The sequence below is a fragment of the Colossoma macropomum genome, unplaced genomic scaffold, assembly GCF_904425465.1.
Source record: "Colossoma macropomum unplaced genomic scaffold, Colossoma_macropomum, whole genome shotgun sequence".
Classification (NCBI taxonomy): Eukaryota; Metazoa; Chordata; class Actinopteri; order Characiformes; family Serrasalmidae; genus Colossoma; species Colossoma macropomum.
In genome coordinates, this window is record NW_023494784.1 from 36382331 (window position 1) to 36394530 (window position 12200).

General features: G+C 39.4%; 1 protein-coding gene across 1 annotated transcript in view; it reads left to right on the top strand.

Annotated features, from left to right (window-relative positions):
- The window catches only part of fstl1b (follistatin-like 1b), an 80835-nt gene that overhangs the window by 51318 nt on the left and 17317 nt on the right, over nucleotides 1-12200 (top strand). Inside the window, exons 3-5 of the mRNA XM_036570665.1 lie at nucleotides 3796-3897; nucleotides 7762-7891; nucleotides 12026-12058. Of these exons, the coding sequence (XP_036426558.1) occupies nucleotides 3796-3897; nucleotides 7762-7891; nucleotides 12026-12058 (265 nt within the window). The remainder of the gene's footprint in view (nucleotides 1-3795; nucleotides 3898-7761; nucleotides 7892-12025; nucleotides 12059-12200) is intronic.

The window sequence follows — 12200 nt, forward strand, 5'->3', positions numbered from 1 at the left end:
AGGGCCATATTAAAAAATCTCAGCAAATCCGTAGGTCAGCTGTGTTTTTATTTCATTTTTACTTAACACTTTGCCATGACCCGAACGGGTCATTGTTTATTCAAAATATGCCAAAACTGCAAAATAGGCATTGAATGCTTATTTAAAAATAATTCAAAATAAAAACAAATTGTTTTAAAATAAACTGCCTTTTAAAACTGCCTATTTGCTTGAACTAGACACCAGGCATCTTTTCTTTTTGTGTAACCGCTGACCCACAGATTGTTGTTGTTGGGTCAGAACGCACACTATGTTGCAGTGCATGCTGGGGACTGCAGTGCATCTCAGGGTAAAACAGGCTAATAAGAATAGAAGAGTGACCCTCAGTCACTGTTGTGGATGTGTGGATCCTTTGAAAGGCTGCAGTCATACATTTACATCCAGACAGCCAGGAGCAGCACAAGGTTTAATCCTTTACCTCACATCTTCCACTCCAGTAAAGCTGGGCCCCCACTGCACTACACTAACGGATTTAAAAGATGGTATCACACACTGAACGGCCATTTTTAACAGAATTCTCTGTTATTTTGACGTGAGGACCCACAACTAGACGATAAGGCCAAAAGAGGGTAGAACACACATAACAAGTTTTGGCTATGAAAAGCACTCTGAGTCGCAGAGCCCGGTATCATGTGACACAAAGCTAAACCAGACCGGACCTGTTTCTGCTTTTTTCTACATGCACAAGAAGTCTAGCGAAAACACAAACTGGGGTTGAGGTTGAAACGCAGATATTGTAATCAGAGCTGGAGAAATACTTTACTATGAACTGGCTGCTGACCTGAAATTTTAAAGAGAGTGATTTACTCTGAACTCAACAAGCAGCTCCTCTGTCTCCCAGACCACTGTTTACACAACAGAGTACACACGTCTCTCTTTGTCTTTTCTCTCTCTCCTTAGTCTCTTTTTGGCTGTTTCATGAATCACTTGTTCAGTTACATCATTGCACTAAAGGACTTGTGAATGCTTTAAGCTGTAAAGATTAAACATGTTTGAGAAAATCAGAGGGCCTTACATACTACCTCAAACTCAAGGAAGGAAATTTAGGTTTTCCCATTTAAACTCAAGTAAAAGTCCCAAGTACAAAAAACGAACATCACAGAGTCAGACCTGGCTCTTGCTCTAATTCTGTGCCGGTATGGTTCCTCTTTCCTATCTCTCATTATTTCTTGCAGCTGAGCTCATTTTCTGGATGTCAGTCATTTCCTCTGCATTGGTAACTGTCCTTTGCTTTGGGGGGCCCTTTCTTGCGTTTTTGGAAACTCTTCCTCTTTGCTTGGCTAGCTCATTTGCTCCAGTTGGAGGGTCGGACATGCTGTGTGGGTTTGAGCACATTTTATGGCTTTTGTCCCCCAGAGGAGTGCCATTTATTATGGAACAGGAGGGGAGTGTGTTCCACTCCACGCTCGCCCTCTTTTTCACCGAGAACATCTTGTTGTCAGGGTAACGAGAGGCAGGCGGCCTTATGGGAGTTCATGGGGAGCGGAGAGGGTTCTGCCATATTTAGAGACAGATATCTATCTCCTCTCCCCAGACACCATATGACACAATATGTGTATGTGTGTGTTTCCTGTGGTTTAGAGACCTTTTGGTGTAATTCAATAGAGATATCAAGCCAAAATTAGTGATTAGAGGCTACTTAGGTGGTTCGGGGCTACTTTTAGGTCTCCTAAGTGTGAAGCCAGGCTGTGACCAAAACAGCATACTATACTATACAAATGAATGGACTTTGAATGGTGGTGCACTATTTTGACCCACTATTTATTATGGTAGTGTATAGTTTTGGATGTAGCCTGAAATGAATGGATACCTCCAGTCTAAAAATCTGATTGGTGTATAAAGCCATTGTGAAATACTCAATATATGGACATCTGTATACACTCAGAACAATGCAATTTACAACCTAGTCACTAGAAACCATTGTGCTGTTAATAGATTGGATTGTGGTCGCATGGACCACCATGTGTATTGCAAATAGATGTGCAGATGAAGTAAGATCCCATTTTTGTTTCAATTGAGGGGCTCACAACTTATTTTCTTAACAACTAGGCAAAAAGATAGGAGGCTAAGTAGGCAGAGATAGCTAACAGGCCAACCACTCCTCCATTCATATTCAGCATGAGGCCTTGTATTGAAGTATTTAGAATGAAGTAAACAGTATGTTGCTTGAATACTTTAAATGTATATTCTGTTAGATCTATTTAAATTTTAATTTTAAACCCAGTGTGGGAAAACAAAAGTGTGGTGCTTTTAGCTTGATGGTAACACAGCACAGGAAATTTCATTAGGGTGCTAATAGAAGTGATTTTTCATTGATGAATTTTCATTGTAGTGGCAATTTGGTGAGCAAAAACTACTTATAAGGTGAAGTTTTCTGCATTAAACACCACTATAATAAGGAGTTATTATTATTATCAAAAAAAAAAAAATCAGTTGTTGGCTAAATTGTTGTCTTCCTTCAGCAGTCTGTATAGTTGCTTGGCAACAGCCTATGCTAAATGAACTACAATCAGTTTTAGTGGTGGAAAAAGTTGAATGCGATTATCATTAATCATAACTTAAATTATCCATGGAAAATTGTGTATTTTATCATATTTCAGGGTGTTGCCATTCTATAAAAGCAATAAACCACTTGATGTGTGTTAGTTATTTTACCACAGGTCAGGGGTGTCCTTAGGCAGAGCGTAGCGTGCGGCCTCTTCCGTCTCATTACTTTAATACACTGAACATGCCTGATTTAAAAACGCAGTGACCAGTGAGAGCTTACAGCAGTAGTTCGCAGTTCCAGTCTTTTGTGGGCTGATGCTCTGCATATCTTTTTTGCTATTCTCTGCTCTAACACACCTGACCCAGCTCATTAAGGGCTTAGTAATTAGCTGAGAGAGTTGATGAGTTGACTCAGCTGTATTAAATCAGGGAAAACACTATAATGTGCAGTTCACAGAGTCTCCGAACCTGAGGGAACCAATGACCTTAAGGATATTTAGAGATAGCCTGACATTTGTTTAGCTGCCTGTTTAGAATTCCTTGGTGCTATAAAGAAAACTAATTTGATGCATAATGAAAACCACAGTGCTTAGACTTCATCTCCTGACTTGTTTTCACTAACCAGTTCTCCTGCTTAATAAAGAAGAAACCTAATTAGTCAAATCAGGTGTGGAAAACCTGCACATCCTGAGGCCTGAGGCTCTTAGGAGTCTCTTTATACACATGTGCAAGACACACAAACCACCTGCTTAATCTCTTTATTACCCTGACAGTGTAATAACTCCATCTAGTGATGACTGGGTGTAATTGTAGCACACTTTCCTGATGGCTCCTTTGATTTGTATGTACTCTTACAGGTCATTGAAACCCCTGCCTTGTTGGTACACCTTGTAAGTTGAGAGTACAAGTTATTCATATTTCCAGGAAATATTTCTGAGGAGATTAGATATAAGATAATCCACTTGAACAAGGAAGAGGAAAGTCAGAAGAAAATAAGTGAAAAAGCAGAAGTTTTCCAAAAATGTAGTTCAAAAAATTAATAAAACATAGAGAGAAAATGGGACTCCTACCAACCGTGCAAGACATGGTAGACCACCAGAACTGTCCCCGTCAGACAAACAGTAGTTTTGGCTTGGAAATAAATAAGTAAAGGGTGATCTCTGACTTTTAGTGTTTCTGATAAACTTTGAACTCATTGTATATGTATTTGATCTCACATCTCTCTTTTAAGACCTAATGTTTCTATATGTGTGTGTGGTTCTCTCACAGGACACTCAGAGCAAGTCGAAGGTGTGTGCTAACGTATTCTGCGGTGCAGGGAGAGAGTGCACAGTGACAGAGAAAGGAGAGCCTAGCTGCTTGTGTATTGAGGTAAGCAATACTCTGAATACACTGTCTGCTTAGTGAAACAGATGCTCACTAATATAATCATTTTGACATCATAGCTCCTCTACATTAAGTAAAATCATAAAGCATGCACTAAATTGAATGCTTTGAATATGTAACACTTTGAATTTACTTGATTTAAATGTGTACATCATTTTGCACATGAATAAAATGCATTTCATCAGCACAATTTCCTTACTTTTGGCAATAATTGTGTTGATGTAATACATTTTATTCATGTGGAAATAATATACACTTTTGAATTCAGTGCATCCCTTCTTTCTAGTGTAGTTTTAATAAAAATGCAAATATGGAAATGTTAGATTTCATGCTTTACTGTCTTCCATGCATTGTTAGCCACATAAGCAGCTTTTCCATCTACTGTTTTTTTGCGAATTTTGAAAATGCGCCAGAAAGAGCCTTAATGGAAAAAGCCCAAAATTCGTCAAAACACCCAAATATCGCAAAAAGAGCTTTATGCTTGGACGTGGTGGAAAAATTTGAATATCGCTAAAGCCAAAATGTGAGAGTGATAGAAAAAGGTTTTTCCAATGAGCAGTGATGTATTAGGCCGTAAGTCACATGATTCCCTGATTCCTACAGATGGTCGAATTGTGGCCCATAGCTTTTTTGGAGGCTGCTTTCAGCATTCTGAAACGCCTTATTAAAGCTCATTTAAAAATGGCTCTCCACAATGTGCTCCCAGAACTGTCTGGTGTGCTTGTGTTCCCAGTTGTGTCGTTGGGGTGGCACTGTGATTTCAGCCCTCATTAGGTGGGCCGTGGCTTATCCTGCACGGCTTCTTTGAGCTGCAAACAACACGGCCATAAAAAGATGGCAGATGGCTTTAAAGATAATTGTACTGAAGCAAAAAACAAGTTAAATCTCTCCATCTTGCTTGTTTCAATGCTGCCTTTAATCATGGTAGCCTTTGTCATCTAACATTTCTTTGCATAAGTGTAGTGGATGGAAACACAACTGTATTTGCATTTTCCTACTAATTTTTAGTGCATATCGTTTGTGAAACGTTTCAGTGGAAACCCAGGCCATTGTTTGGTGAAGCTGTTCCCTTCAAGCCCCCCTCGGTGAAGCATGATTTTTGTTAGTGGCAAAAAAGCTGTTCTGTTCAAAACCCAAATGCCCACCCAGTCTAGAAGTCAGATTTATAAAGACGCTTTTGTTTCCACCCTAACTATCAGTGAGCCTCTAAGGCTATGGTCAGACTGCCAGCCCAGATCCTATTTTTGGCATATCCAGATTTTATCCAGATTGATTTTTGATAGTCTTGACAGCAAAAAACACATTAAATCCGATTTTTCACGTTTCGAGGTGGTTTGAAATGCGATTCCAGTTGGATTTTTACAGATGCATCTCAGTCTGGATGCTCTGGCCACTCAAATCAGATTTCAAAGTCTTTTACATCACTCGCAACATGACAAAGTCAGCCGGGATTCAAGAAAAGCACCAAAGATTCATGCTTACTCCAAAAAATTTTGAAGACTTTGGAGGGTGAGATGATGCACCTCCATCTGTCCAGCATCGGCATTTGAAATCTGCATCACTAGCGTAGCTACATAGTTACTGACGCTTACGTTGTTACCACAGCAACCCATGCAGATAGACTTGTGATATCTGGTCACACAAATAGATGGATTAGAGAAACAAATCTGATTTGCCTGCAGTCCGAACACAGCCTAACACTAGACCAAGGATATGGTTCCAGTATGGCCATAATCTACTGACCCCAAAAGGCTTCCAGTAATCATTATTAGGACTGTCTTAATCAATCATTTACTGATAATTTAACCTTAACTAAAGAAAAACAAACAGTGCAAACTCAAACCAAGCCTTTCAAAGATTCCACCCAAGTTTACTGGGAAAAATAAACAAGAAGTAAATGATATTTGTCGAAAAGCATCCTGACATCTCTTCTAATGAGTGAGTATAGCTTCTTTAAGGTACATCAGTTGCTGACACAGGCTTTTGATTATACTCACACGGCTTGTATAATCTCCATAGAAAAGCATTGACCAATAGAATGGGACGCTCTGGAGCAGCCGTACATGAGCTCACCATGCCCAGTGCCAAGCAGCAGTTAGAGGGGAATAAAGCCCCCTCCCAGCACTGGGCTGGGGAGCAGTGGAACTGTGTTCTCTGGAGTGATGGAGCTCCATCCAAAACCTTGGGGATGAGTTGGATTGATCCAGAGCTGATCATCCATCATCAGTACCTGACCTCACTATTGCTCTTGTGGCTGAATGCAATCAAATCTTCACAGCAATGTACCAACATCTAGTATAAAGCCTTCCCAGAAGAGTTGAGGTTGTTACTGCAGCAAAAAAGGACAAACTCACTATTAATACCCCTGATTTCAGGAGAAATTTCGGATGAGCAAACGTTTGGTTATATAAGTGTATAAAACACATTTTGTCCAAATAAATCATGTGTGTGTCCACTTACTGTAATCATGACAGTGGTAGTTATAGTAATTCTATCCCTTAGAACAATTTGCAATGATTATTAAGAGTAGATAGATTAAGTAGCCTAAAGCATGTACGGAATTTGGGTCAGGTGCCGTGGTCATGTGGAGTAATAATGGTCATTACTCTACAAAGGGTGTGTGTGTCGTGTGTCTGCCACACAGCACGGCAGATTATTAACTTCAAAGGCTCGTTTAACACACTGACACACAGAGTACTTTCCTGTCACAACTAGCTCCCCTTCATATGAGCAGGCTTAGTGTAAGCAGCTCTGAATGGAGCTCCTACAGCTGAATAGGGATCATTCTGTGCCACAGTGCACAATGAATGATGGTATTTAAACACAGGTCATGCTGTACGAGCACAAAGAATACACCACTGTTTATTCCTTTGCTCTAAAACGTCATACAATATGGTATGGAGTGCAAAATTACACTGTAAAAGTTACAGGACATAACAAAGCTGTGAACTGAGTTTCACCCGACTGAATGGGTTTCACACTGAATGGGTTAAACTGGGAGTTGTTAGACTTATCAATCACTGTCAGAAAAAAAGGTACAAAATGGTATATTCTTTTCACTATGGTGGTACCTTCAAGGGTATGTCGTCATTAGAGTGTACCGTAGAGTGAGTGCAGTAGAGTGTACCGTTAAACTCATTTAAGGTAAACCATTGCACCTTAAGGACCGCTGTTGTACCTTTTGAGGGTAAATATACATTATTTGTACCCTAGGAGACGAAATTGTACCTATACAGTATCATTTTTCTGACAGTGTTGTTAAGCTACAAAGACAATAAGTAGCCAATCACAATGACATGTCTACACATGTCAAGCCCTTGCCCTGCTAGGCTGGTAGCCGTCATGCAACAGGTGGGAGCTATGCAGCCCATCAAAAGTTTGGGGACACTTTGCATACTTGAAATTCAAAGTGCTATTCACTGTTACTGTTCAACTCAACAATACCTACAAAGGTGTTGTTAACATGAAACAGAACTTTCTGTTACACTTCATATGAAGAGTAGTTCTTTCACATATATTTACATGTGCAGTATCATTTTCCTTATTAAAAAAGTGCTAAATATTATTAATATATTAACTTTTTACAAACCAACGAAGAATGAAGGCCTATTTATTTCAAAGCTACACTTTAAAAAAGAGGTTCCTCCAAACTAATGGTGTAGTCAGTGGGAGCTGGTATTGGCAGAAAATATCTGTCTCACCACATGTATAAGTGTTCGTGACTTGACTGTGCTCTCTCTCTCTCTCTCTCTCTCTCTCTCTCTCTCTCTCTCACTTTCTCTCTCTCACTTTCTCTCTCTCTCTTTCTCTCTCCCCCTCTCCCTCTCCCTCTCCCCCTCCTTCTCTCAGCAATGTAAGCCTCACAAGCGCTCTGTGTGTGGCAGCAATGGGAAAACATATCGAAACCACTGTGAGCTGCACAGAGACGCCTGCCTCACTGGACTGAAGATCCAGGTGGCTCATGATGGTCACTGCAGAGGTGAGATAGGGGCCATGGGGTTCATAAACCGCAGATGAAAATGCATATTGTGGTTGAGCTGTGTATACATAAAGCGTATATTTATACAGCCTCTACTGTGTCTGTGCATAAGGATTGTCTCAATTCCAGAGGTTCAACTACAAAACTGATACTAACTGCATTGTTTTAGTATCAAGGGTAGTGATACTAAGTTTGATACCAAACCAATACAACAGAAAAATATTAAATGCACTTGTCCTCAATGGAAACCCGACACTTATTATACCGACCACAGAAAAAGATTCAAACTATTACAGCTTGCATTAACATGTCTGGTTTTCAAATGTGGCCAATACAAACCTATCTAAGTCATTCACCTGTGCAAAGAGTACAACATTAATGTAAATAAAGAAATGAAAGCATGAATAGCTATTGAATTAATCATCATGTAGCATTTAAAATGCATTGTCTTTTCAATGTCATGCAGCACTACTGTACGTAACAAATAAACCTGCAGCCTGATTTGCTCATGATCCTGATGATGGTCCATTTGAGAGATATTAAAGGCCAGTGGACAATGCTTGTCAAATGTGACTGATGACTTGCAGCAGGCATTACATTTGACCTCTGCAGTGGTGTTCTGATTTAACGAGTACAAAAGTCCTACGTGCCACTAGTCTGCAGCTAGAGGATTAAAGATTTAGATTTTATGGCTCACTGAATAGAGGATAAGCTTCCTCTATGGACAATCAAAGAAAGACATACATGTGTAACGAGATATTATATGCATGCTTTCTTTTTATTGTAACCCCTTAAATGCCTGTATATGGGCCCACACTTCAATCCCTCACTCTCATAATTACATAACTCACATATTAGTGTCGTAGTAGTTACTGAATAATTTATAGTAGTTACTACTATAGATATGTAGTCTTAACGTGAATATTGCAATAATAAGCCTAAGGTTAATCGACAGGAGTATGAAGTTTTACAATTAAAATTAAATACAATTAAATGGACCCTTTGGGATTGTTTGGGATCATTATGAGAGGTGAATCGACCAGAAGGTGGCAGCAGCTGGAAGGTTGTGGGTTTAAATCCCAGGATTGACTGGGTATTCCTGGTCGTGCCCTTGTCAAGGCACTTAAACCCTTCACTGCTGCTTGTGCTATGCTGCTCATAGACTAGGCATAGTTAGGCAGCAAAATTACAAATTTCCCTTGTAGGATCAGTAAAGTACATAACACTGTTCCTTTCTCAGTTATTTGAATTTGCATCAAATGACCATCATATATTTAGTGTCGTAATAGTGGGCATGACTCTAATGTTCACACTACTATCAGCAATCATACTGGACAAAAAAATGCACCTGTAATATTTGTTACATTCATTTGGCTGATTTCTACATCAGAAGCTTGTGGTTTATTATTTGTTTTTTGCTTATAAAATGTTTCAAGCTGGCAAATATACACATTTATTCTGTATCTCCAGCATTGCCAACATGTTAATAAATCAAAAGACATCACAAAAAGTGTTTGAGAGAAAATACTGCACATCGCTGTAGCTGTATGGTTCTGTTTGGATCAGATTACATCATGGTGGGTGTGTAACACGTGTGGTGTTTGTTCAGATCTGGACTGATCTGGTAGTTTATCAGTGAACTGAGCTGTGTGCAGATGTGAACCTACTGGAACCTCAGTGAACTTGCTGTACTCCTTTCTGACAGTGTTGAAGGGCTGGACATTGACCAGGCTGTTCTGTCAGATCTCAGGGAGATATCATTATATCATTTCATATTGCGACATATAGCTAAACTCTCCCTCAGCTGAAGCTTCCTGGCTGCTGCTGCTACTTGAATATTGAGTTGGTGTCAGACAGTTGTAATTAGCTTAGATCAGGGTACATCCGGATGTGACTTGTCAGTGTTTGTCATGGTGTTGGATATTTTAGATCATTGCTATTTGGGGAAAAAAACTGGACTCAAAAACAATATCTCTCAAAGAAAGAAGAAAATCGGAAGTGTTTGTTGAATTGTCAAGATGATTGAAATGTTTTGTGAGGTTTTCACACTAGTGGTGAAATACATATATGTATATCTACAGAAAGTTCCTAATTTCCACTGTCATGTGATTAATATATCTACTGTATATTTCAGGCCATAATAAGCACGCTTAAATAAGGACCCGTCCTGCATCCGTATTCTGTAATAATGTACAGAATATAACCAGTGCTCACAGCTTTAACTGTACTTATTGTGTGTATGTCCTTTATAACTCTAGAAAATGGCAATGCTTAAAATGTACACTCACCGAGCACTTTATGAGGAACACTAGACTAATAGTGGGATAGTTTGCGGTCAAAACAGCCTCAATTTTTTGTGGCATGGATTCCACAAGATGGCGAGTCTCCTGTTTTACCACATCTCAAAGTTGTTCTATTGGATTGAGATCCAGTGACTGGGAAGGCCACTGAAGAACATTAAACTCGTTATCATGTTCATGAAACCAGTTTGAGATGATTTTTGCTTTGTGACATGGTGCATTATCATGCTGGAAGTAGTTAATTAATCTTCTAAGTAAATAGAAGATTAGAAGATGGATAAATTATGACCATGAAGGAATGCACATGGTCAGCAACAATACTCTAACAGGCTGTGGTATTCAAGCATTGACTGATATTATTAAGCATTGTTGATATTAACAAGCCCAAAGTGTGCCTAGAAAACATTCCCCACACCATTAGTCACCTCCACCAGCCTGGACTGTTGACACGAGGCAGGTTGGGTCCATGGATACATGCTGTGATGCTGTAAGCCCTTTGCAAAAGCATTCTATATAGCTCCAAAATGGCTTCTGTCATTGTTACAATGTCAAGCTTGTAACAGTAGAAGAACCCTTTTTGGTGCTATATAAAACTGTGTGCCTCAGCAGAAATCTACGTTCATCAGACCAGGCTATGATTTTTTCAGTCTTCTACTATCCGGTTTTGGTGAGCCTGTGCCCACTGCAGCCTCAGCCTTCTGTTCTTGGCTGACAGAAGTGAAGCTTGACATTGTCTTCTGCTGTTGTAGCCCATCCACCTCAAGGTTCAACGCGTTGTGAATTCTGAGATGCTTTGCTGCTCAGCACAACTGTACAGAGTGGTTATCTGAGTTACCGTAGCCTTTCTGTCAGCCTAAACCAGTCTGGCCATTCTCCGCTGACCTCTCTCTCATCAACAAGGCATTTCTGTGTGCAGATCTGCTGCTCATTGGGTGTTTTTTTTCTGTATTGCACTGTTCAGAGTGAACTCTAGAGACTGTTGTGTGTAAAAATCCCAAGACATCAGCAGTTATAGAAACACTCAAACCAGCCCGTCTGTCACCAACAATCATACCACAGTCAAAATCACCACATATTTTCCACATTCTGGTGGTTGAAGTGAACATTATCTGAAGCTGCTGGCCTGTATCTGGATGATCTTATGCATGGCACTGCTGCCACATGATTGGCTGATTAGGTAACTGCATGAATGAGTAAGTGTACAGGTGTTTCTAATAAAGTAATCGGTTTGTGTGTATGTAACACAAACACTGTACAAACACCCGTTGTATTTTTGTTAGCTGTCGATTATTTTATTTATCACATATTTTCTCTGTGTTATACTGGAATTTACACGAAAAGTTTAGGTTCACTTTTCATTATTGTTATTCTTCGTAATTGTTATACATTTTATTATCATAAAGTCGACACTATTTTAATTAATATTTCAAATACTTTGGGAACAACAGAGTTATTAATTTAATGAAAAGTTTAATGTAATGATATATTTACAATAATGTGCATCAAGGTCACTTTTCAAATATAAATCATTCTAGATATTAATTATATAACTGCATTCTTGATGTTCTAAAGCATTTTCAATTTATGATCAGCCGCATTTCTGTTCATCATTCTGAACACACCTAAATTGTTTTTATTTTACTACTTTTTTTTTTTTCATTTTGCATATTAAAATAATTTCATGCATTTATCTGCATCCAAAATTGTGTTCATATTATTGAACATAGTAATTCCAAGCTTTTGAACAGTGGTGTATGATAGTTGCACCAAGAGAAATTGCTTGTACATCTTGTGCTTGGCTGATGAAAGATTCTGATCTGATTTTCTGTTGCAGAGAGGAAAACGGAGAAAGCGGCCGCCAGTCCAGGTGAGTGTAGCGTCCTCGGGGCCAGGCTGATCTCTCCTATCTCACTACTTATCAGCCTGGCACACTGATCAGTTCCTATAGTGCTGATCAGCAGTATGAGCTTATAGAGGAGATTGAGCTGCTGTGAACGAGGCTGCAGTGG